Below are 27496 nucleotides of genomic sequence, written 5' to 3'. Positions count from 1 at the left end.
CTTTCTCCTGGGTTGCAGTGCTGACTCTTGCTGCTATATGGCCGCCTGTGTTTCAGTTTCCTGTCCCAGTGAATAGTTGGGTTTCGCTGTACTCGACATCTCGATTATTCCAGGCTACTTTCCCTCCCTGCCCCTCCAATTTCACTGCCAACATTTTGGGCTAAACCTTGACTCAATGGCTGGATTCCTATTAGCTTTTAAAGTCAACATCTGGCTTTCATTTCAGTTTTTATAGGCCAGTAATTGTAAAGCTGTTAGGTTATGCTGTAGACATATAGAAACAGCTTCCACAGACAGTAGATTATTATTAAGCAATAGGATAGGGCACTTCAATTCAACGTTGAAGTTGTCTAGTAACAGCAGGGCCTGTCATTGTGCAAGGCTTTAGGACAGGAAAAGAGGAGGAATTATATGTGTCCACTCAAAAGTGCTGGTAGAGTTGAAATATCACAGGGGGTGTTAACAGGTGAGATGCCTTAATGCACATTAGTTTATTTTAATGCTCATTAAAGCATCACAAAAAATGCACTTTTGCTAATGCGCCTTTTTCTAATATCTCACAATGGAGGTATTCCATTTAATGCACATTCGCAAAAGTGTATTAATGAATGTGTAAGTGTAGGGGGCGGAGCTGGATCTTGGTCATGATTCTGGGTTGAATACTTTTACTTAAAAAAAAATACCACAAGAACCTAAATAACCACCGGAAGCATCTGTTTTACCTCTCGGAAACATGGCACCCCCAGCAGCACAGCCCCCTACTACAGCCCAGGACTCAACGCTGCTTCTTTGGGACGAGTCTTGCAGTTCCCTGGCAGATCACTCACGCAAGTGTCCTCGCCTGGCTCTGTGTTCAGGGAGAGCTGACAGGATCACAGCCGCGGGTAAGAGTGGGGGATCGGTGCCGAGCTCGGAGCACGTCCCTGCAGGCCAAAGCCGGCGTACAGCAAAAATTCCAAAGTTCACTCAAAGTCCAGGCGAAGGATACGTGACCCAGTTCATGTATGATAAGAGCTGATCTTCCTCGTCACTGAAACCTCCACTCAAACCAAACCTTTCCGGGAGCTTGATAAGGCTCTTGATTTTTTGTTATGTTTTATTTTGTTTTTTTTTTCTTAGCTTCCGTTTTGTGGGTACAGCTGAAGTGGAAAGTAGAAATGCCAAAAGCCCCTGAGAAAGGCTTGTGGTATTTTTGACCCTGATAAAATCAGTGTTCCCAGAATGGCTTAAACAGGCTCAGTCCTTGTGAGAGCAATTTCTCCATCAGAGTGGTTTGAGAAACACCATCTGAACTCTCGAGGGTTGAACCTCTGAATTTATCCCTCAGTCATTAAGATGTTCAGGGCTCTCTTTGCAGCTCTCCTCCTATCCAAGGTACCTATGATATGGCTCCATTACTGAGTGTGGACAGAGCGCACGCTATGGATGGTAAAGAACCTCACAACCTTGAATGCACGTATCCTTGCAATACTCCTGTGAAATGTGGCAGTCCCATTAACCCCATTTTATAGATGGGGAACTGAGGCCTGGAGAGCCTAAATGATTTGCCTAAGGTCACACTGGATGACTGGCAGAAATGAGAATCCTTTGCTGGTTTCCTAAACTCTGGCCCATCCTTATTCTCTCTGAATCCCAGGAAGTTATGCCCATGTGGTAGATTGCAATGTTGCTCACCTTGTCAGCTTTTTTGCACACCCCAGAAAATTCACAGGTGAAGCATAAGTAAAAATAACTTCTTACCACACATGGCAGATGGAAAACAGTTTCACTATAACTTCTGTCCTTCGCACCATGCCCCTACCCACAAGCACCAGTCGAGGTAAGCAATAAATAATGAGTTGAGTCAGTTGGAAAGTATCAATAAATCTGCCTCTTGCCCCAGAAGGCGATTTGGAGGATGTTCTCCTTGCGTACACACCGAGCCATTGCAGCACAGGCTGGTGATATATTGCAGCTATTAATTTCCAGAGCTGAAGCCTCCTCATCATTTATCTTAATGCCCAGCCTGAAAGCAGGAATTTACTCAGCTGCTGGAGAGGTGAGGGCACAGCCTTTGCACTGGAAGTTTTAAAAAGTCTGATTGTGGAGATATTGTGCTTTTCGACTAGCTCAAGGCAGTGTTATTTTCCAACTCCCGAGAGGCCTACACAGCAGCTGCAGCACTTTGAGCCATGGTCCCATTGGCTCAGGTGAGCCAAAGAGGGTTGGATGAGGGTAGTGCTTGGACAGTGAGGTCAGTGGGTCTGACCCATTCTGGCTGCAGACTCTCTAGGCATGGGTGACAGCTTAACTTATTCCCCATCCAACCCTTCCACACATACAACTTCCATGCACATCAGCAGCTGCCCCTCTTCATTCTCTCTGCCTTTCTATTCTGTCACCACCCTTCCTGTCTTTCTAGTCTGTCACCCACTTCACTTCTCTCTCTGTGAGCTTTACTGTTGCTCTTTCTTGCTTGTTTGCCTGTCAGTGTTATCTAAAGCATTTATGGTATCTCTCTCCGCTCTTCCTTTCCCTCTTTCCAGTCCCTTTCCTTTCTTCCCTAGTCATGGGAAGACAGCCCGACCACTACTGCGTTGCTTAAGCTTGTAAGGCTGTTTTGCAAGAAGGGCCACTATAGGCGTCATTAGGGAATACAGGGCATTTGCTAAGACCCCGTATAAGGCATGTTGCCGGCAGGTTCAGTCAGCTCTGTGAAGCACACTGTGTGCACAAGTCCAGCCAGCTCCCTCCAGAGGGGATGCTGGATGCAGTGCTTCTGTGTGCCCTTAGTTCCAAGAGTGCCATGGGTTGCTTCGATATGAAGGTTACCATATGAGGGTAAAGTCTGACTATAAATAATGGATCATTGTGAACACATTAGCCGTGTAATGCTGCTGTATGCAAGGCACAGAATTCTCTGCCAAGTCAGTGCCGGGATGTGCAGTGCCCTGAAACACCTTCAGCTTGCATACCCAGCCGTGCGGAAAAACTTCCTATCCTCCTGAGTTCCTGCCACATGCTTATGTCAGTCAGGCCTTTAAGAACTTGTGTGTAGAAGATAAGCAATATGCACTTCTGCATTAAGCTGGGACAAGCTTAATGCAGCTTCCACTGCTACCAGCCAGGGAAGGCTCACCTTGTAGGTTTACACCCCAACATCCTTGCTTTACCTTGGCTGTAGTAAGGGTGGGTTGGACAACCAGCTAATAGACTCTACTTGGTGATCACAGACGCTGCAGAGAGGAGGTCTGACCTGACAGCCCCTCTCCCCACCGCCCAGCCCTGCTAGTGTCCTACCAAAAACAGAGTCAAAAGATATGCAGTATAAATATTGGTGAACTAAAATCCATTGTCCCAGTATTTTTCCTGCTAAATACCCTTGGAGTGAACCTTAGAAGTGAGCATCTATTAACATTCACTGCTGCCTGTGTGTATATTTCTGTAGAGACAGGGTACATTAGGAACTGTGTTTCCGACTCTGATTGTTTTAACAGCCACAAGGCAGTTGTGTTGGTGGAGTTCCAGGAAAAAAAGAAAGATACTGAGCTTTAGGGATAGAACCAAGTTCTTATTTAATCTAACCCATAGTATTATAATAACTTTGGGTCCTGAGATTTTATCGTACAGCAGCACCGAAGGGAAACATAAATACAGAACCTATTAGTGTCATGGAAGCACTGTTATGGGCCCAGGCACCGAGGACCTCTTGGGATGCAGTTTAATTCAGGGACATCTGCTGAGAATGTACACTTTCTTCACTGGAGCTGGCAAGCAATATTCTCCAGAGACAATGCCTGAAACTGATGCCTGGTAAGGAAAGGCGTGCTCTTAATATCCAGAAACAGTTCTTAACAGTGAAATTGCATAGCCCACGGACTCCTTAATCCTAGAGCCATGGACAACTGAACCTGGGATTTCACAGGAGACCCTGCTAGAAAGCACACTAGAGAGAGCTATTGACCTCTGCGGTACAAGAGGTAACTTCACAGATCGTTGCTTTATGTCAACCAGGGGAAGTCAGGTCCACAGATATATATGGGAAGATGGTCAAGGGAACGCCAGTGGTGACATTTTTATCTAGTGTCTGAGTTGCTACAGTTATTTCTCATGTTAAGTAATTAATTATAAAGGAGATATCATGTATCTTGGATACTACCATGTGGTAATTATTGACAAATAATGATTTTTTAGCCATAGCTACTGTCCACAACCATGTAAAGACATCCTTCAGGAGACGTGCAGGGTATAATGCTGAAATTCCTAGAAACAGAACGGTGTTTGATGGAAAAATTTGAGCATAGGGTTGAATGGTTGCTTGGGAAAATGCATGGGGTGTAAATTCCATGTGTTAGGGTAAGCTGCAAAGAGGCATGAAGTTTCGCAGGAGATATTCAAGGGCGATGGAAGGAGTGTAGGCAGTAAGATGCAGAGTCTACACTATGGATTGCAAAGGGGTACACAGTGACTGAAAGCCACTGTCTGTTTCTGTCTGTTAGTGGAAGACAGCGTAAATGGCGGTGTTTTAATTAGATACTTAATGAAGATACCTATTCAAATGCAATTCCCTCTGTAAGAGGATAATATGTGTAACCCCACTAAGAGTAGCATCAGCTTTCATGAGTGACTGTCACTGGAGCAAATCTGTTCATCCCTGTCATGTATTAATGAATTTGTTAATTAGGTAGCTCATTATTTAATAACAGAGAGTGAAAGAGTAATGAAAGAAAGTCCCCTCCGTAGCTAGAGGCATGTCTTTGCCAATATGTTAAGCAGCTCCTTGTTAATAAAGCACATCTTGCTGTTTGCGGCAGGCAAGACTTGCTGAGTTGCAGGGAGTTTGTTTTAAAGGCTATCAGCTTACAATCAGACCACTCTGGGCTGTGAACCTGTCCCAGCTCATAAGACAACAAAGGCTTAGTTGTCCAAGGGCAACCCTCTAAATCAGGGGTGGGCAAATGGCAGCCCGCGGGCCAGATACGGCCTACCAGGCCATTCTATCTGGCCTGCAGGGCCCCTAAAAAATTTAGAAAATTAATACTTATTTGCCCCTGGCTGCCTGTCATGCAGCCCTCAATGGCTTGCCAAAACTCAGTAAGTGGGTCTCTGCCCAAAATAATTGCCTACCCCTGCTCTAAATGAAATACAGGCATTGGTCAGAAGAGCCAGGGGTAGCCAGTAACTACATGATTCCTTCTTAGTCTGTGCTAAATTGGTGCATCAGCATGAAGCTGGCATATTCATGAGCTATGAAATCTTTCAGCCTCTCACCCCTTACAGTTGGGTGGATATTAGGGCACTAGCCAAAAACTTGGCAGACTTGGGTTCGCTCAAGTCCATTGTCTGCCACAGACCTCAGGGAAGACACTTAAGGCTAAATCCTTTCTGTTGCTAAGTGTCACTTATGTAACAGTGTGACTTCAATTCTTGACTGTTACACACAGCTTAGATTCTGTTTCTGCCTCAGTAGCTAATTTGCCCTGTGCTTCTCTTCTGAGCAAGCTCAAGGGGCGCACTCCCAGAGGGATGGTGGACAAATGTATTGAAAGCTGCCCTGCGGGGAAGGGGAGGCTGCATTCTACCCTGGGCCCAAAGAGCAGAAACTGTTCCACTCTGGTTTATCCATTGTATCCAATGAATTGTAAATGCAAGGTGCAGAAAAGTGACTGAGTGCAGGGGCCAGAGCACAGGGCAGCATCCACATCACTAATCCATCCTCCCTCTGGCTTGTTTTCCTCCTCCTGGCCATACATATAGAATCATAGAAAATTGGGGTTGAAAAGGACCTCATAAGGTTATCTAGTCCAACCCCCTGCACAAAGCAGGACTGTCCCCAACTACATCATGCCAGCTAGAGCTTTGTTGAGCCAGGTCTTAAAAACCTCAAAGGATGGAGATTCCACCACCTCTCTAAGAAACCCATTTCAGTACTTTACCACCCTCCTAGTGAGAGAGTTTTTCTTAATATCTAACCTAAACTTCCCTTGTTGCAGCTTGAGACCATTGCTCCTTGTTATGTTATTTGCCACCACTGGCCATGTGGAGACAAAATGAGGGGCATGTGTGCATGACACTTTAAAGCGGGTTAAATGCTTTTGCACTGCTTTAATGGTGTTGGTGTTTGCACACATTGGTGGTGTATTACACAGTAATTCCTGCTCCTGTAGGAAATTCAGCAGCATAATGCACCTTAAATGACTCTGAGGTGTTTTAGTTTGCTGCCTTGCAGCTGCAGAGCGAAGCACCAGGCTCTGTGCAGCTCAGGGGCTCTGCAGAAAGCCCTGCAGGCAGCCTGGCAGCAGCCTGGGAAGGCAGGCTCTGCCCAAGCAAGGCAGCAAGCTTGATCTTCTTTTTCCCCCTGGAGCCTGCCTGCCTGCCTGAGCTGCACAGGGGCCCCATGCTTCCCTCCACGGCTACAGTGCCCCCCGGGACCGCCCAAGCTGGGTGCCTGTGGGTGGGTGCCGCCAGGGGGGCGGGCTGCCGCTGCCATGGAGGGAAGCACCAACCCCCCCACCTGCAGCCCAGGGACCGCTCTGCCCCCCGACAGCTTGCCCTCCCCTCCCTGCCACCGGAGAGGCAGGTAAGTTCAGCTGTGTGCACAACATGGGGCTTTAAAGGGTCCTAAATTGAAGCCGTATTTTTAAAAACCCACTGTTTCAATTTAGGGCCCCCATTTCATCTACACACACCAACTGAAAACAGTCCAGCTCCATCCTCTCTTGAACCACCCTTCAGGTGGTTTTGAACCACTGAGGTTCTCCTACTCCCCCCAGCTTTATGTCATCCCCAGACTTGCTGATGGTGCGCTCCATCCCATCTTTCAGATAGTTAATGAAGATATTGAACAAAACTGGCCCTGGGACCAACCCCTGGGGCTCTCCACTTGATACCAGCTGCTAAACAGGCATTGAGCCATTGATCGCTACCCATTCAGCCTGACGATCCAGCCAGCTTTCTATCTACCTTACAGTCCATTCATCCAACCCATACTTCCTCATCTTGCTTGCATGAATGCTGTGGGAGACGGTATCAAAAGCCTTGCTAAAGTCAAGATATATCATGTCCACTGCTTTCTCTGCATCCAGAGAGCCAGTTATCTCATTATAGAAGGCAATCAGATTGGTCAGGCATGGTTTGCATTTGGTGAATCCATGCTGACTGTTCCTGATCACTTCTTTCTCCTCCAAGTGCTTAGAAATGGATTCCTTGAGGACCTGCTCCATGATGTTTCCAGGGACTGAGGTGAGGCTGACCGGTCTTAGTTCCCTGGATCCTCCTTCTTCTCTTTCTTAAAGATGGGCACTATATTTGTCCTTTTCCAGTCACCCAGGACCTCCCCCAATTGCTACAAGTTCTCAAAGATAATGGCCAGCAGCTCTGCAATCACATCAGTCAATCCCTCAGCACCCTTGGACACATTGCATCTGGCCCCATGGACTTGTACATGTCCAACTTTTCTAAAAAGTCTCTAACCTGTTCTTTCACCTTTGAGAGCTGCTCACCTTCTCCCCAAACTGTGCTGCCCAGTGCAGTGGTCTGGGAGCTGACCTTGCCTGTGAAGACTCAGGTAAAAAAGGCATTGAGCGCTTCAGCCTTTACTCATCATCTGCCACTAGGTTGCCTCCCCCATTTGGTAATGGACCCACACTTTCCCTGACCTTCCTCTTGTTGCTAACCTACTTGTAGAAACCCTTCTTGCTACCCTTTATGTCCCTTGCTAGCTGCAACTCCAGTTGCACTTTGGTCTTCCTGATTTCATCCCTGCATGCCTGAGCAATATTTTTATACTCCTCCCTAGTCATCTGTTTAAACTTCCACTCCTGTTAAGCTTTCTTTTTGTGTTTAAGTTCACTGAAGAGTTCTCTGCTAAGCCAAGTTGGTCGCCTGCCATATTTTCTATTCTTCCTGCGCAGAGGGATGATTTGTTCCTGCAACCTCATAAGGTTTCTTTAAAGTACAGCCAGCTCTCCTGGACTCCTTTCCCCCTCAGACCGGCCTCCCAGGGGATTCTGCTCGTCGGCTCCCTGCAGGAGTCAAAATCTGCTTTTCTGAAGTCCAGGGTCCAGACTCTGCGGCTCTTCTTTCTTCCTTTTGTCAGGATCATGAACCTGATCATCTCATGGTCACTGCTGCCCAAATTGCCATCCACTTCTACGTCTCCCACAAATGCTTCCCTGTTTGTGAGCAGCTGGTTAAGAAGAGCACGGCTCCTAGTTGGTCTCTCCAACACTTGCACCAGGAAGTTGTCCCCATGTTGTCCCCTGTCACTGCCAGGAGGCCAGTTTCAAGAGGAGAGCTAGCGAGTGCCCTGCTCAGTGCTAACCCATGGCCTGGTGTCAGAGTGCGTTACTGGGAATTGGAAGTTGTGGCTTCAAGCCACCCCTGGGTGAGGGGACCTAGCACCAAGTCTCATACTCTGTGAGGAAGTGCCCTAGCCACTGGGCTAAAAGGGTGGAGTGCCTTCCTCTTCATTTCTGGCAGGTACCTGGGTGATCCTGCTCCACCATGGGGGAAAATAGTCTCCAAACTGTGAACAAATCCCCTACATTGTAGTGACGTGGCTAGTTATGTGCGGGTGCTACGTAAGGATGTAGAGGTGACAGGATTTAGTCCTTAGTCTCTAAGCCTCATTCCCCCCTCTATATATTGTGGATACCAGCACTTCCTTACCTGACTGTGACAGTAAAGTGAGGATAAACGCATTAAACTGCGAGGTGTATATGGGGGTGCGTGGATAAATACCTAAAGGAAGTTTGAAGAGACCATGGCACCATTCTCATGACCAAGGCTGAGAGACCCGACAGGCTGCCCAGGTCCCAGAGCAGGCAATTACATTGTGGTTACTCCTTTTACGGCCCTGAACAAATTACTCTTCTTACCTCCCCAGAAGTCCAGCCCTTGGAGCCAGTGACCATTTTCTGTTCCCAGACATCCTTGCTCCCTGATGTTGGTCTCTTCCCCTTCACCATTTTCTTTCTCGCTGAATTCTCAGCTGTGATTTTTCTTCCCCGTCTGTTAGTTATGTATTAGCTGCCTTTATGCCATCTGTTTCAGTTCACCGTCCATATTCAGCCCATCAATTGACCTTTCATGGCCTTTTGCCTGCCCCTTCATATGTAGACTAGTTTTCCTTAGCCCGTCTACGCCACTGTTTCACAGCTGTGTGACAAGGTTTTACCAAGACTGTTATTTAATATTATGTTTCACAAACACTCTCCTTATTATTCAGCAGCCTTTAAGTTTAGAAAAGCTGTTTATTCTTCAGATAACATTGATAATTGTTACTTGTTTCATCTGTTATATCAGCACGGTGCCAGCTTAGCATAAGCACATACTGTCTTAGACTTGACCTTTAAAAGCATCCACACCCGTAGGAACATTCAGTTTAAAAATGTAATAGCTCCTTAACAATCTGTACCACTTTTTGTCACTCAGTTCAAAACACAAGCACAAGGAAGTATAAGCTAGGCTCAACCCACAGAAAATTTCACTGTGAAGATTGCTGTTATGTGACGCAATGGCACTTTAATCGTTGTTGAGAATATGTGTTTTAATGGAAACCACACACAAGTCCTGGTGGGTGTAGGCAGAAAAGAAAACATGCCAGACTGCTGGGTTCCCGGTGTATGGTGGAAAGACATCAGATGTACTGCTTCAGCAGAGAATCAAATGAAATAGCATTTGCCTAGTTTTCTTCTGTGCGCCGTTTTATGTGGAAAGGCACGTCAGGCTCTAAGGAGAAACTCTACTGGTCTTTTGAATGTTTGGGTCTTAAAAGGCAAGATGCTGCCATGACTCTAAGTGAAACCATGCAACTAAGCATCTAAAAAGACCTGGAGGGCTATGGCAATACACAGGAAGGCAAGTCTATGGTTCACTCTATCTACTTTGTGCCACTTGTGTGGTATGAGGCACCTGATTCAGGATAGAGATAGCTAGGGGGAATTTTTCTGGTTAACAGAACTTTGTATGTGCAAGGCGAGCAAGGTGTAACTGGGGTGAGGAAAGTGAAAAGAGGTGTGGCGGGAGCAGAGGTCTTTTACAGCAATTATCCATTGGCATAAATTAGAGAAAGTGCCCAACTACTCTTCCTTACAGGACAGGAAACTAAACTCCAACCTGCTCCATGAACACTTTCGTACTCTTCCCCACACCAGGTGCAGTGATCAGCCCAAGGTGTTTGATTGTAGTGAATGTCCACTCTCTTTAGATGTACTGAGAGGTACATGGGGTGAAACCCAACTGCCATTGGTCACTGGGGCCCAAGAGGAAATGGAGATAAAGCCAGGAGAACTGTGCTTCCTGAAAGGGGCTTCCTGTTACACTGGTGCAACAAGTGTGTGGGGAATCCTGGTCCCATTGAGATGCCCCTCTCCTGCCTATCATGTCTGTGTTTTACTGGTACCTCATTGCAGTATTGAAAAATAAGTCTAAATATATAGAGGTCCTTTTAAAGGTGCTTTGCAGAATCATTAGGGGGCCCAAAGACAAAGTGTATTGCACAACACTTAACTGTTCCTTATAGAATCATACATTGAACAAAAGTGCTACCATGAATCACTGAGTCCTTTTCTTGGACTATATATTGCATTTCTTTACCCTGCAACATACCGTCACTGTAAATGGGGTTTCTAAAGGTACCTTCATAGCTTAGAAGTATTCAAAATCAGTATACGTCCTCTACCCCGAGTCATTTAGGTGCTGATTCCACCCTTAAAGCTTTCCAATCTGACAATAAATTGGAGTCCATAGCTTTCCAATCTGACAATAAAGCCAATTAAAAATGCAATTACTTTCCATATCCCCGCTCCCCACTCCACTAAGTATCAACCACTTGGATCACATTGCAACATTAATGTTCCATTTCAAGTGTTTCCATTTCTCACTGTTTGCTCACATCAAATAAAATTGCTTTGTATTTGGTCTTTATGGACCCATTTCAGCTTGCAAAAGGCACTATGCAGCATGAAATAGGAGCACAGAAATAGACCATAGGCCTATTAGATAGAAACTCATCCAGTATAAGTTGGGGTAATTCCATCAGTGATTTTACATCTATTTACACCAAATTCATCAAACTGTCAGGATAAGTTACTTATTTCCTACTCGCCTCATGCATCATCATAGAATCTGCATTACTGCAATGAAGTAAGATATGACCACTTCATCATCACTGGTACCTTAGTTACTGCTGTACAAGTATGAAATAAATAAAAAATAACAAACCACTTGGTATGCACATAAAAGAACAAAAAACCCTGCAGTCAACAAATTGAGCTAATCCAACAACAATATGACAATACAATAAATTATTTTTTCTATTAAATTATTCATCTTTATGGCACACTAAATTGCTCAAGCTCTGTTTTCTCTACACCATGGATACATCATTACCACCTTCCAACCAACCTATAATGCAGAAGGAGTAAATAAATGAGCACCATTCTGGAGAGAGAGAAAAATAGCAGTCTCTCAAAACAAATCTATAGTCTTGCATTGAGCGGTGGAGTTTTACTCTACCTGACTCACCTGCCTCAGAAGAGAAACCGTGAGTTGCTCTCTATGGTACTGAAAGCCATTTCTTTGCACTAGCTGATATGAAGTCAATGACCTTCAAACAACTTTCTGTTTATAGGACCTGTAACTCATAGCTGCTTATTCAGAATTTGTGACCCAGTTAGTTTATTTAATAAACTCCACTTAATGCTTTTTTTCTGGCTTGTATCAGAGTATCCATCAAATAACTTCCTGATTGCAAACAAGTCTTTTATTTTTCAATAAATACCATACTTTGCAGTTAAACAACACTGGGCAATACCTCCCTTACCAGACACTCAGAGAAAATGTTTGAAAAAGTAAACCCTATTACAGCCTGTTCTAGCCTGGATTTTTTTTAAATATGGCCTTCTGTTTTACAGCTGAGTTTGACTCCCACAAATAAGTTCACTTTCAGTTGATTGTACCTGTACCCATGTCTAGTGATACCTGAAAATCAGGTGGCTGTCTAAACAAAAGGTTTAATTATTATGGTCATAATTATTTGTGTGCTCAATTTTATGACCACATAACTGAATGAAGAGTCTATATATCTTGAGTGGTAACCCTTCTTTCAAGAGAAAGAAAAGTGTGTATGTATGTATATGTATATATATATGTGCGTGTGTGTGTGTGTGTGTGTGTGTGTGTGTTGTGGTTCAATAGTGTGTTGCTTTAAATCACAAGATGGCAATAACTGTAAATAAGCAAAGATTTACTGCAGTGATATAAACCTTCAATCAGCACTACTGTGCATGGCCTTGAAAGAAGATGTGCATCACTTTGCTACCCCTGATTACAGGCAGAGGGAGGAGCAAACAGAGCTCTGCTCGTGGATGGACAGAATAAGGAGTCACATTTGCATTTTTTTCAGTACTCTAAGCATTTAGAAGATGAGGTTGGCATGATCCTCTATCATGATCCTTCCGTGAGACTGGCGAGAGACTGAAAGGAAACACCTTTTTCTCTTCCCAGGCAGCAGTGAGACACGGTACTGAATGGATAAAATAATAATGACTGAATGTCTTCCCCTGGTTTGGTAAAATTTGTATTGTGTGGATACATGATGAAGCTATACCACATGGCCACGACATCAACTCATACACAGTACAGAGCAATGCCCATTCATTACAACATGCTTATTTTGTAGCTTTTTTGGACTACTTTCATTCATGGCAAAATAAAAACCCTCTTCCCCTTGTCTATGTCAAACACCGCTGTCAAGAAAGCTATGATAAAACACATTAGCTAGAAGCCTGATAGAAGGAGCGGGGAAGGTAGATGGGCCTATGGATTCATGTTTGGGAAGTTCGAGTCTAGCATTACGGTTGCTTGTCTCTCCTTTAACACAGACCAGGTGAGATCCAGTGAAACCAACTGAAATTCCTTTTGACTGCAGATGTGAAGAGAAACAAAAGGAATTAGATATAATTCTTTCTTTAGGTGATGTCTGCTATTGCCGATGTGCCCGTATCCATCTGCAAGCATCTGTCATAGGCCCCGTGCAGAAAGCAGCAGACAGTGGGCCCAATCCTTAGCTGATGAAAATCAGCACAGATCCACTGACTTCAATAGAAGCAGGCTGATTTACACCAGCTCATGAACTGGCTATGGGAAAATCCCAAGGGATTCATCTCTCATCATTTCCATGTGACTAGGTTTTTTGGATGGTATGGATGAAACATGGAGCAAACAGCCAAAAATCTACAACAGAAGAGATGGGATATATTTTGAACAAGCCAGGCATAATCCCCTAACGTTTCACGAGGCTGGTAGTGATTTAGATGAGCTGATATTTTCTTCCTCACTAACTTTGTCTAAATGTGTTTCAAAGCCATATGGCTTAATACATTTCCCCTTGTCCTCTGTATGCTTATTATTCCAGTTGGTTTTGGCAGTAAAATAGAAATTCCTAAAGTGAATCAAGAGTTTGATTCTAGAGTCAGACTGAAGATTAAGAGCTCATTTCTAAAGGGGGTGGCATACAATGGATTTGTTGTACTGAAAGGTGAAATTCAGAGCTCATGTTTCTAAGCAATGGAGGTCGTTCTTTGTAGCAGTCATTCTCTCAAGAGCTTTCATGCTCCCTTTAGAGGCCCTAACCCTTTTCCTATCACCCTTCACCCCAGTCTCTACCCCTGAAGTGTCTTTCTGATATCCAGCCTTTTTGCTTGTGCTGGTCTTGGTATCTTCACTCTCTTCAAGCTTCTTGCTGTATTGCTGTCTTGGATCCTTTCTCAGCATTGCTCCATAGGTCTAGAAATCTCATCTTCTGGCGCATCATCCATCTTTTCAGTCAAATTGCCCCTTGAACTATACTTCTTTAGTAGAGCTCATCATGGCAATAAAAATTGCTTTATTAACAACAAACAGACCTGTACTGCCTGGTGATACGTTCACCACATGATGATTATGGGTGTTATTCAATGGGTATGATAAAGCTAATTGATACATAAAATATCTTAGCTGTACAATGTGATTACGATTCCACTTGTGTTAAGTACTGAAGTCTGTCAGTCCCATAGTAAGGACAAAAGATAGTAGCTGATATAGCTACAAAGAATTCAGTATTTGTAGCGATCATCTTGATTTGATCTCCCAAGGGCCTTGTTTTCGAGATAAGATGAGTAGTTTACCTCTTGAGAGAAGGCATCAGGGAAGATACAGCATTGCTCAGATATTGTAGCTGTTGGATCTTGCATCTGGGATTAAAACATTTGCATTAGCGAATGGGAGAGGCCAGGTCCTTAGAAAGCATAGCCTCATTTACAGAGAAAATGCAGGCTCATTCACATAGGAAGTCTGGCCTTATTTAGCCAGCAGAAGTGCCATTTTCTTTCAATTAATCATTAGATTGTAGAGCCATCTTTCTTAGCATTCATTCTTGTTTCCAGCAGAAGAAACTCCTGCTCACAGAATAATGTCAGATATCAGGAAAATGTTGATGAATTATTTTTGGTCAGAATATACCAGTTCCTCAAATCACCAACTATTGGTTGGAAAGAGGCAGTATTGACAAATTTCACTTTAACATTTTTGGGGAGGAGAGGGAGGGCTCAGCATTGTCACAACAGCCCATTGAGGCGCTCTAAATGCAGAGCTTTGTTTTGTGATTTAAAACAACTTTTTATGTGGAAATTTGAATTTGTACATACAAAAAGGGGGAAAAAGAGTTAAATTAAAATGGAACCTTTAGAAATGATGGAAAATAATGGCTTTGGACAGACTCAGTCTGAATCCCCGCCCCCCAATTATTGCTTTGCCAATTTTTTTTTTTGGTCCTAATATGGGAGAGGGGAAAAATGAATAAAATCTCAGTAACTCCTGGGATGGGAGTATCATGTTCCATTTAGCTCTCCTAACACATGCTATTATTTAAATCAGTGGCACTCAACCTTTTGGGCCTGGAGGCCAGATGAGGCGCATTGGGCTTGTCCATGTGCTAGATTGGACCGTGTGTGCCTGGATCAGGCTCTGGGGCCCTGCACCACCCCTGCCCAGTCCTGCAGGCAGGAATCAGGCTCTGAGAGCACTCTGCTGCTCCTGCACTCTGGGTTTGGCCCCACACTGCCCTTTGTGTCTGAGTTAGCACACAGCACCGTGGCCTGGAGGGCTCTCCACGGACACATGGGGAGCCCCACTGGCTGGACTCTGGCCTGTGGATTGGCGGTTGATCACCCCTGGTCTAAATGCTTTACTCAAACCAATTCCCATTTGTCTCCTGGATATGAGGGGTTAGGGAGACTGAGGGGGTAATGCAATCACTGGGAGGAAGGGTGTACCTCGGGAGAAGAAACCCACATCATACCTATAGGCTCAGCAGTGCCACACTCACTAGCACCATAACTGAAAGAGACTTGGGGGTCATGACTGACCACAAGATGAACATGACCCACCAATGCAATGCTGCCGCTGGCAAAGCAAATAAAACTCTGGCTTGCATCTACTGATGCATCTCAAGCAAGAGTGAAGAGGTCATCTTCCCACTGTACTCGGCCTTGGTGAGGCTGCAGCTGGAGTACTGCATCCAGTTCTGGGCCCCATACTTATGAAAGGATGTGGAGAAGCTTGAGACAGTCCAGAGGGGAGCCACATGATTAGAGGTCAAGAGAGCAGGCCTTATGAGGAGAGGCTGAGAGGCATGGGACTGTTCAGCCTGGAGAAGCAAAGGCACATGGGAGACTTGGTGGCAGCCTATGTAAGGGGTGTGCATCAGGAGCTGGGAGAACATCTGTTCACCAGGATACCCCAAGGGAAGGCAAGGTCTAATGGTCACAAACTACTGGAAGACCATTTTAGACTGGACATAAGGAAAAACTTTACCATCTCAGTCTCCAGAGTCTGGAATAGACTCCCTGCAGAAGTGATGCAAGCGCCTACTCTGGATATCTTTGAGAATCACTTGGATGCTTATCTTGCTGGGGTGATCTGACCCCAGATGACTTCCTGCCCCTGGGGCAGGGGGGTGGACCCAATGATCTCATGAGGTCCCTTCCAGCCCTAATATCTATGAAATCTATGAAACCTCATACAGCTCCTAAACAATGCTCACCCGTTTGCCGACACAGTTATGTAGGCTATTTACTATGCAAATATACATAGTACAGTACAAGAGGTTGTACAATGCAGTAGTGATCAGAGTCGATATGGGTTAGGGTGTGGTTTAGTTTTAAGGTCAGATTAGATGTAACAATGAATGTACCTGCCAACCTGTGGTTCCAAGCTGTTAGCCTTTCTTCACTAGATGCACCAAATATTAAAAAAGGTTGGGATTTTAGGTTCCCGTCATGGGTTGTCATTAACGGGGAGGATGGGTCAGTCTGACTGGGGGCTTTGCTGGAAGTGGGAATGAAAGAAGCAGGTGGGATCTATCTGCCAGAAGATAGAACTATCCTTTCCCAAAACTGCAGGATTTATTTACATCTTCTGTTTTCAGTGCTTTGCATTTTAAATTGACCTGCCTTTTCAAAAGCCACCCTCAGCTTTCTGAGAAAGAAAAACAGACAGGCCCTATATACGTCTCATTAAAGGCCAGACTCATGCTGCTCGGACCATTCCGCACTTTACTCAATAAAGTCCCTCTTTGAATTATTTCTGTGCTAGACCCTTATTTTATTCTCAAATCCAGCTGAAGTCACCGAGCTTGCAGAGGGGGAGTAGAGGGCAGAATTGTGGCTGCTTGTAAAACAGGGAAGTGAAGCGGCAAAAATATTGCAGTGCAAACAAGAGGAAAACAGCCCGTTTCGTTTCATTCTAGCAAAATGGAAAAAATGGCTCAAAGCATTATGGGAGTCCCCTAAAGATTATGATGTTCAAGTGAAATCAAAGAATACCAACACAGTGTATTAACTAAAATATATCCATTCTCCTTTGCTTCCTCTGCTTTGGGTAAGCAGTTCATGAGAATTATGCATCGGAGGGTTTTTTTCTTCAGTTTTGAATTGCCTACCATCTCCCAAGGCCCTCTCTTGGAACTGAGATGGTTCAGGCCATTAAATTAATCTTTAAGTGAGCAAATAAAACAAGCAAAACTCGAGAGGAAGTAATACAATTGGGGGAAGGGGAGAGGAAACAGTGAAGGTGAGACTGATTCAGACATTCGTGGCTCTGTTGCCTGCATGCATGATGTGTTGCTTCAGCTGTTGGGAGCTGCAGCATAGGGCTGTGGGTCTCAACCTTTTTAGATTTGAGGCATCCCTTGATAGACTTGAGGCACTCCTTGATAGACTGAAGGTATCCCTCAAAAATGCCGGTTCTTAGCATTCACTCATTTTTTGACTATAGAAAAATAATAGGGCAATTCTTCTGTTGCAAAGAAATTAGAAGGTTCACAACAGATCAGAATGGTTTTGACACTATGTAATCCTATTTGAAATCTCTGGGTTTATCTTGTGAATCACGTTGGCACACCTAATGGTGCTACAATTTTGTGGCACTCCATGGCACCCCTGAAAGGATCTCACGGCACCGTGGTTGGGAATCACTGGCATAAAGTCTATGGAAGAGAGGCCCTGAACTATTGGAAAGAAACATGTCTGTGAGAAAAAAAGAAGGAAAGGAATGCATGCAGAGTGGTAGATGAAGGTGCAGAGCCAGAGATTTATCCAGGTCATTCCAAAGGAAACCTTATATTATAAGTGACAGAGAAACCTATTTCAGAGAGAATTCATAGTTTACTAAGTCCATTGATCATAGCTCTACAAACAGAAAGAAGCAAAGGTCTTGTAGCTAAACTATAGGGTTCAATGGCTCCTTCTGCTACAGTCTCTCTTATGGAAATCACTTAACCTCACAGGGTCTCAGTTCCAGTTACTTAGTTGGGCTGTAAAAATCTTTGGGTAAGAGCTGTTTCATTATCTTCAATGGCTTCATCCAGTGTCTGAGCATCTGACTAATGCATTCATTCCCATGAGGTTAGGACAGGGTCAGTTCCAGTTGGGTAACTGAGATACTGAAAGGCTAAGTGATTTGTCCAAAGCCACCAAGAAAGTCAGCACTAAAGCAGCAAAATGAATACGTTTCGTCCACTATTGCCCTAACCATGGGAGCAGCTTTCATCTCGTAAAAGAGAAGAAGCATGGGACCTAGTACATTACTGCTGCCTCAGCTGGGTCCGTTTGATGCTACTTTACTACATTAAATAACAACCATATAAATGCAGGCCCTCCCGAAGTCCAGGATATTGTCCAGTGGGAGTTGCAGGTTCTCAGCTTCTCTGAGACTCTGGCCCTGTGTGCATATAAATGAACCCAATTACCTGTATCAACTTTAATAGTTCTGTTGAGATTGGAACATCAGACAAGTGCATCTGTAGGATTTCCTTTCTCTTCAAGGAGAAAAATGTCCTCCTTTTCTCATTACACAGCCTGCTTTTTGACTGCAGAGTGTCCTTATGGCCACCATAGGAGTTGGGCGTCTTCCCAACCCTGCCAGCAGAAAGCAGCTCTTGGGGCAGGGGCGGTGGGAAACTTTGCCAAAGGAGCTATCCCGGAGACAGCATGTTAAACTGATCAGCCATCTGCTTCAGGGGACTATTCTGGTGGATGCTACAGATCCCCAGAAAATGTGTCTGTGAGTCCTTCTCACTTCCTCCTAGCGTTTCCCTTCCTTCCTCATCCCCCACACACGTACTCTCTCTCCTCCTTCTCCTTTCTCTTTTTCCACAGCTTTAGACTTTGAGAGCATCCCTTGCTTCAACCTGGAAGCACAGGGGTCTGAATTTTAACTCTATAGGACTTATTTTTCCCTCTCTGTGTGCACACACACTTGCACACACTTTTGGTGGTGAAAGAAGAGTATGCAGATTCCCCAGTCTGGGAACATATAGATCCACTTCCAGGCACTGTCCCTAGGACTGGATTTATAGCAAAAGAGTCTTAACTAACAACAGATACACTCAATCTACTAATGCTAACTGCCCAATCCAAGGCTTTCTTATGTCCTGTCACCAGAGAGAGGAGAGAATGCATCTTCTCGATGAATAATCTCCTATGTGGAGCCCCTTTCTAGGCCTTGCCTCATTCCAGCTCTCTCTCTGCTATAGGAAGCTTGATGATATTCTGTAGGTTATATGCTTATGCCTGGGGATGTACCTTGAAATTACCTTACTTTCAAGGTCCTAGGCCAATAATGGAGGTACTGTGGCATTTGCATTTGTCCCCAGCTCCAGTGCTTTGGAACACAAAATATGTCTAGAGCAATGGTGCTCAAGCTATCTGGCCCTGTATGTTGGATGCGCAGTGCAGGGTCAGCACATGGGCCAGATCCTGCATGCAGGGGCAGCTTGTAAGGTTGGTGTGTGGGTGTGACCTTGAGTGCTGGCTTAACCCCATTCAGTTCTGGATCTGGCTATGGAGCAATCTGGCGCACAGATCCAGCTGCAGCATGGCCCCATGTGGCAGTGCTATTATCTACCCTGTGGGGCTCATCATGGACCTGAAAATTTGGCAGCAGGCAAGCAGGGGTAGCGTTAATTGCTGTGGCACTGGGAGCCATGGCAATTAATGCTGCCACCACTCCCCTGCTGCTTCAGGTGGGGTCCTGCCACTGCTCCTTGTGAGTCCAGAAATTTGGTGGCAAGGGTAGTGTGGTGTCATGGACCCATGCAGTTGTGGGAGTGGAAACAAGGTCAGTAGCATGAAGATTTTCAGTATTTAGTGGTATGTAGGATATGTGGGACAATTGCAGGGCATGTGGCATTTAGAGCTGAGGATATTCTTAGACACCTGACTATGGAGAACCCTAAAATAGAGGAAGATTAGCCCATCTTGCAGTTATGGGGTACTTGAAGGGCAGGTAATGCAGAGTGTATGGGGCAGAGAGTAAGTTACTGCCAGACCTGTCCGAAGGCAAAGGCAGGATTATGCTTAACTTTGCTCAGGTCAGGAGTTAGAGATGGCTGTGAAGGACTCTGAATGGCATGACCAAGTGGCAACCCTAGTTACAGCTCTTCTGGTTAAGCTGGCATCAGTTAATAAAATAACTGAAATGACAACCGCTCCTTTCTTTAGGGAGCAGCTCCTGTACTGCATCCTCCCTAGTCCAATGGCAAAGTTTGCTAGCTCATGGGATGGGGCATGAAGACTAGGGAGGAAGAAGATTTAAAGGGCAATGCTTGCACCAGTACAAATGGGTAAAAACCACCTCTGAGTACATTTAAGCTGAACATCAGAAGGTGTTTCCTAAGGATCAGTGTGGGCAGGTTCTGCTATAGCCTTCCTTTAGGTAGAAGGGGTTGAAACATCTAATGACTTCTAAGCTGGGGCTTGATGATTTTTTGAAAGGGAACATATGACACAGTTGTCTGCAGTATGAGGGGCCAGATACGATGAGCCAGGAGGACTTTCCAGCCCTGTGTTCCTAACACAGTTCCTAAGCATGTCCTTAGACTGCTCCGGAGACAACCCAGCTCCCCGTGAAACTAGTGGGAGGATGGTCACTGATATCACTGGGCATTGGGTTGGGTCCTCTGTGTGTAATAAAAGTGGGGGGATAACGATAATGGACTATATGGTGCTTTCCGACCACAGGTACATTCCCTAGACTTTCATGGAAACTAATGACTGATGGTATAAGTACATGTAACAGAGAAAGGCTTTTATGCAAAACACAGTGGTGGTAGCCAGTGGGTGGCTTGTGTCACTTTAGATCAAAGCAGACTTGTTGGCCAAGTAGTTGCATGTTACAGTGAGTATATTCTCTGGGATTCTGCAAATGCTGTAGCAATAGAGAGCTCTGCTCTGGGACAGGGTGCACTTCTCCTACTCTAAACCCCAGAAAATGTTGCTAGACATTGTCTGTGGAAATGACGGATTTACCTCTGGTCTCTAGCAGATCTACAAAATGAAGAAACACTCAGAGGCCACTGAGAAGCTGTGATGACCCTGGGCTACTGCTAGGGTTGAACAGGCCACAACCTTGCAGTCTGTAAAATCAATGTGAACTGGAAAGCTTCTGACTTACCAAGACTTGAATTCTGCGTTGCATTTTTGTTCTGCAACAGATGATATCACTAGCCAATAAGACCATACCAACAGGGTGTGAACATGTACATTTGGGACCCTGTCCGAAGGGGAACATTTTAAAAGGGCAGCAGTTGGCATGTTCCAATTCTTGCATGTGAACAAACCAAGAACAATTCTGATGTAGCAAAACTGCTCCAGCTTTAACATGAATTCATCCAGGTTTAAAGTTGGAGCAGTTTTGCTACATTTACACCATTCTCTATTGGTTCGGACCTGCCATTAGAACATACCAGCTGCTGCCTTTTTAAAACATTCCCCATCTGAAAGGGCCCCAAATGTACATGTGTCCACACCGAGAGACATGCATTCCCCGTATTCCTTGATGTACTGGTGCCATGCTGTAGAAAACAATTCTTCTAGTTTGGATTCTCCAGTGGGTCTCTCCTGTCTCTTCCAGCTCCTGGACATCTATTATTGCAGGTGGCATAGTGAACCCCCAGCTCAAATCTTGGTATTGAAAATTATTTAAAATGATGTTGTCTTCTTATGCATATATTTGCCTTTATGTATATATTTGCCTAGGCTTACATTCTGTGACTGATCTGGGATTTGAAATTGTCCCACTGATTTTGAACCTTTTAATGTTTGCTAATGGCATATTATTTTTTCATTTAGAAAGAAAGCTTTTTGGTTCCTTTTATAGAACAAGTAGCATAGAACAATTCTTTATTTCCAGAAAAGCAAGCAGCAGTTGAAATACATTGAGGTCACACACTCTGCTTTGACAGGCTGAGACCTGGGTCACTTTGAACCATAACCTGCCAACAAATGCTACACGAAGAGTTCAGTAATAGGTTCTGCTGTTTCTTAGGATTCACCGTGGCAGGGAATATTGTTCCTTTTGTTCAAAACCCTGCCCCTTTCTTTTTAAAAGAAAATATGTCTCTGTGGAATTCAATTTTCACTGAATCCAAGAACATAATGTTCACCCCTGGCATGAGTCTTAGTATAATAGAGGCTATTTCACAAATGAGATGTTTTTTCAGCTCTCCAGCAGCCTGGATATTTTTCAAACTAACACTAGAAGCCCCTTAGCAATGAAACGAGTGCTGTAAAACCTATTAAGTGCCTCTGATGGCTGTCAAATGTATTAACTCCCCTGCATATAAACAGACCAAGACTAGATGCAAATGCTTCTCCTGACTTAGATGTGTGCTTCGGTCTCTTGATCTTTCTGACTTGATGGAACCACTTCCGTGCTGCTAGGGTTGTGGGGGGGTTTTGTTTCTTTTTCATTATCAGTTGCTCTCTGAGTCTTGGAAAACGGCCCGGCTTCCTTTTTAACCTAATGTAAAATGTATGGGGTGATTCAGCAAAAAGAAAGGGAATGGAGAAACTTGCTTAATGCAGCCACAAATGTCAGGGGAGCTACAGCAGTGAGGGATGGCCTTGCAGTGGTTGCTGAGAGGTGCTGGCTTCCTGGATCTTAAAGGGAAAGCATCTTATTTGCAGGTCTTTTGGTTAGCGAAACTCATGCCTTAAGCTGCACGTGTGATCCTGAAAGAAATCAGTGGAGAGCCTAGCATCCTGGTCTGCTTCCGGCCAAAAGATGCTTGTTTTCCCTAGGTTTCTTTTAAGGCAAAAGGCCTTTCTAAAAGGCTGATTGTGCCTGGGTGGGGAGGAGCGGTCAGGCCTTGGGCACTCAAGGAGCGGTGCCATCAGAGGACAGTGAGGTGTGCTTTGGAGGGATCCACAATATTCAGTCCTCAACTTTGGCTCACTCTTCTCTGCAGTCTGTCCCAGACCTAGGAAACCTCCTACTTAGCTTCTTGTAGGTCATGCCTCAAGAGATTAGGGTCAATCACCGCCACGGGGCCAAGTTTTATACGCAGTTAATACTGGGCCACTAATTTGCTGTAAGACTGGTCGTCAAATGACTAGTTCCTCAGTGACTGTTGGAAGTGAGGTCATTCTTGAATGCTCAAAAGCTAATGAGAACAAACCCAACCCAGCAGTGGTGGAGACAGGTATTCTGCACTCAGTTAAAGCAACGTCCTTGGCATATATACAGTGCCATGAGAAGGGGGCTTGTGCCCGAAAGTTTGCAATTAAATAATTTTTTTGTTTTGCAAACATCTAGTTTGTCTAATGAAAGGTATCACCTCTGCCACGAGCTCTGATTCCACAATGTTACTCTGCAAGTGCCAGGCCTTACCATACTCCCAGAAAGGCTTATGATGCCACTTCCGGGGGAATCATATTAAGGAAACTTGCCCAGATCTGTGAAGCAGCAGGTGGTTCAAAAGTGAACCTGGAAGTATCAGGCCACATACGTAGCATTGCACTGGAAAAGAGTAAAGGGAAGCTGCCTCTTTAAAAGGATATATGCTTGCCCAGCATGCTCACACTTCCTGCTGTTAGCAAGCTCCATTAACAGGTTTGAAGAGTTCTTTGGTAAATGAGCTAGTGAGCAGATCTATCATAGGACGCCGCAGCAACGGGAAGGAAACCTGTTTACTCTGCATGCAACTCCTTAGGGTGTTGCATACATATCTCAGCAGGACGCTCGGGGCTTTTCATAAACGCTTGGGGCTTCTTGGTGGATCCCCATACATACACAAAGGGATGCTTTTCAACGCAGCAAGAAAAGGCCTAGTTCTGTATGCATAGGCTATATTTGACTTGACAGCAGCATTTTCCATGCTAATTGGACTTTAATTCCCTTAATTTCCTTCTAGCATGAACATTTGAGAAGGTTTATTTTGTGATATTTATTTTCTGACTCGTACAGCTTTTTAGTTTTATGGCATTTCCACCGTGTCTAGGCGGCAGGGATAATATTCTGAAGTGGAGAGAGTCTGCATTGCTAGTTAGAATACCAGCTTTGCACGTTAAACTCTGCTGACACTTATATACAGTTTGTGTGTGCATACATTTACGCGCATACAAAATCATAGTGCCCGCAGGCTCCACATCAATATAGCTATGTCATTTCATGGCTTATTCATTTATTTAGGCTAGAACCAGACAGCAGAAACTAAGTGTCTAGCATGTCTGCAGTGTTTTAACTTTTCTAGCATGACTCCGTGTTTATTTACCAGTGATCCTTTTCTTCCAAAGCCTTTATTTTCAGTTGTGCACAGGGACAAATGCCAGAGAGCACAGTAGAGCCAACTGGCTGCAATTCAACTTGAAAAAATAATTGAATCCAGGTGTTCAAAATCTGAGACTATTTATAAATGATTTGGCTTTTTTCAGGTTTCTCCAAAGAGGGTGATGATTTCATATTAACTTCATTTGTTCCTTGCTGTGAAAACTTCTCATCCAGTGGCTATTAGACTTGGAATAAACAGGGCATAGTTAAATGAGAATCTCTCTCTTCACTTGTGTTCTCTTCCTCGTCTTTCTGCAAAGCGGGGGGACACTTATGAAAGCAAAATCCATGTAATAAAATTGCATCTGGGCTTTGGTTTAAAAAAATGTATAGTTCAGGTTATTTTAATTATGAGGAAAGTCTAAAATACCATAATGACTGAGGTCCAGATAGGCAGACAGAGATGTCTGTAGTAACCTAAAAGCACTGACTGATCAGCACTACTTGATATTCTCAATGGAGCCCTAGGATGAGTTTTGGAGGCAGGACTTCTTGGGATGACATTGTGTGGTTCAAAGTAGGCACCATGCTGCACGCTGCCCCCAGCCTACTTAAAGCATTTGTATGACTGGGATGGGGGAGCCCAAAAGGGGGGTGGGTTGGGCTTTACCTATTTGTAAAATGCAGCAATAAACCCCAACTTTTCCATCTTCTTTTTTTTTTTGGAGATTCAAAAGGCTGTATATTTAACTCTGTGCATTTCCCTCCTCTTTGTGCCGCTGTTTCATCACTATTGCTTTCTCATTCTCAGATCATGACCTTCATCAGCACAATGAATCTGAAAAACAAGCAACCTGCCAAGTCCTCTTAGCTCCTGGTTGAACAAACTTGCTGATCCTTCACTTATCTCTTGCCAACGACCTAGCTACACCTTCCCTCCTCCTGAAGAAAGCAAGTAAAAAATTAGAGCTGAAACGTGAAACTTTATGAAAAGCCCTGTCAGAAGCTCTTCTTTCAAGATTTACTCTTTTTTAAGCCGTGTGAACTTTGCATCAAGTCCGTTTTCTAAAGGAGACACAAGTTATGTTTGTGTAGCTGATACCAGAAATTGCACACACAAATAAACAATATATATATAGAGAGAGAGTAAAAATCTACGCTCAGAATGGATGATAGGTATAGAAACAATGCAAACCTGTATCAAGGGGCTAAGGATATAGCACGAGAGATGAACCAAGTGTCAGATGACTACAGGTATCAGGATAGTAGCTATGAAGGGTATGCACCCAGTGATGGCTATTACCACGGTGGCAATGAGCCAGCTCAAGAAGAAGATGCCCAGAGTGATGCCACAGAAGGGCATGATGAAGATGACGAAGTCTATGAAGGAGAATATCAGGGCATCCCTCACCCAGATGACATTAAGGGCAAGCAGAAGAAGAAAGCCCCTGGTGTGGCTGATGACTATAGGGACCATGCAGACCTCATGACACAGAGGATGGAGGATGAGGAACAGCTTGCCCACCAATATGAAAACATCATTGAAGAGTGTGGCCACGGGCGCTTCCAGTGGACACTCTTCTTTGTTCTCGGCTTGGCACTGATGGCGGATGGAATCGAGGTGTTTGTGGTTGGGTTTGTGCTACCCAGTGCCGAGAAGGATATGTGCTTGTCCCGTTCAAACAAAGGGATGCTCGGTAAGTGCCTTTAACTACTTTCCTCAAGCAGCATGCAGCAGGGCTGGATTTAACCATTATCTTATTTCTTAAAGTGGGGGCACCCAGGACCTTCATTTCATGCACACTCATGGGACTGAGGACAGCTACGTGCACTCCCAAGACAAGGAAACTGCTCAAAAACAACACAGAGCTGTGCCCTCACCCAGCCCTGTCTGGGCTGCGAGTCTCACACTCACAGCTTGGGAAAAACTCAAATTTCCTCCATTATGCAGTCTCATCTGTAGCTTTCAAAAAGGACGCTTGTTTATACAAAAACATGAGCATCATGGAAGGACAAGCAAGCAGGAGGGTTACAAGAGACATTCCCAACCTCAGCCCTCAGGGAACCAGATTTCTGTTCTTTAATGGCTAAATTTTAACGAGCAGCTCACAAACCAGTGTCCTCCAGGTACGAGGGAACCTAACATGTATGAGCCGGTTTCATTATACAGGGTCTTCATAAAGTCCGTGTGCACTTTTAAACTTTAATGACTTAGGTTGTAGGTGTGATAGAAACAATCTGTAAATGGCATTTCAAAGCAAATTTATTAAAGTTCTAGGACAACTCGAGTACACAATGCTAGACTTCGACATAACCACCGTTTTCTTCTCACAGCTGATATGGACTTCAGTTCTGCTAGCCACAGGACAGTTTACCTTCTCGTCTACAGTAGCCATTTTTCATTTGGCAAAGGATGTGAAATAAGAAAAAATGTGTTATTACTTACAAAGTCTAGCACTGTGTACTCTAGTTGTCCTAAAACTTTAATAAATTTGCTTTTAAATCCCATTTACAGATTGGTTCTATCATACCTACAACCTATGTCATTAAAATTTAACAGCGCACAAGGACTTTATGAAGAGCCTGTATATTAAGCGATATAATGTGAGTGGGGAGAATCTCTTGTGCTGAGATTCATTTGCTTGCATGTTCCATTCCCAGGACATTAGACTTCCCTTCAACTCCTATTTATTTTTGTTACATGGGAACTTCCTATGTATCTGTCTGTCTAGCTCTCTTTGCCTTGAAAGCATACGTATTGCTGCAGGATTGACTTTATCTGTGTATTGATCTGCCTGCCTGCCTGTCTATAAATTTAAATCATGCCTGCCACTGAGGTACTGAGTGCTGCATAAGGGAAAGAGGGATTTTTCTCATCAAGGATGAAGAGTGCTGAGTAGGTGAGGACGGAGATTGACATTGGAGGACAGGGAAGAAAGCCCTTGTATGGGATTTGCTGAACATTTTCTGTTGAGGCTTTTTTGTAAGAAGTCCACCTTCTCGGCAGCCAGTGCAGTGTGAGCCTGCCTTGTCTCCTCTGTCTTTTTAGACTACTCGCTCTTTTGCAATGAGGTTCTGCCCTCTCTCGAGCTGGCACAGAGTGGAGTGAGTGCACTTACTCCATAGCAAAGTCTGCAGTGAGAAAACAGAGAGGAGTGTGAACCAGGACCCCAACGAATCATTGACTCCAAGATGAACATGGGCCGGCAGTGTGGGGACGTGGTCAGGAAGGCCAACCGCACCTTGTCATGCATCCACAGATGCATCTCGAGCAGGTCCAGGGGGGTGATCCTCCCCCTCTGTGCAGCACTGGTCAGGCTGCAGCTGGAGTACTGCATCCAGTTCTGGGCGCCACACTTCAGGAGGGATGTGGACAACATGGAGAGGGTCCAGAGGAGGCCACTCGCATGATCAGGGGGCAGCA

General features: G+C 44.6%; 1 protein-coding gene across 1 annotated transcript in view; it reads left to right on the top strand.

Annotated features, from left to right (window-relative positions):
* SV2B (synaptic vesicle glycoprotein 2B) overlaps nt 1-27496 on the top strand; it is a 127001-nt gene that overhangs the window by 41502 nt on the left and 58003 nt on the right. Inside the window, exon 2 of the mRNA XM_019504046.1 lies at nt 24884-25769. Coding sequence (XP_019359591.1) covers nt 25238-25769 — 532 coding nt within the window. The 5' untranslated portion in view covers nt 24884-25237. The remainder of the gene's footprint in view (nt 1-24883; nt 25770-27496) is intronic.

This window comes from Gavialis gangeticus, unplaced genomic scaffold (genome assembly GCF_001723915.1).
Source record: "Gavialis gangeticus isolate Ggan-Ray unplaced genomic scaffold, GavGan_comp1, whole genome shotgun sequence".
Lineage (NCBI taxonomy): Eukaryota > Metazoa > Chordata > Crocodylia > Gavialidae > Gavialis > Gavialis gangeticus.
The sequence above is the reverse complement of the archived record's forward strand: the minus strand, read 5'-3'. Positions and strand labels throughout refer to the sequence as shown.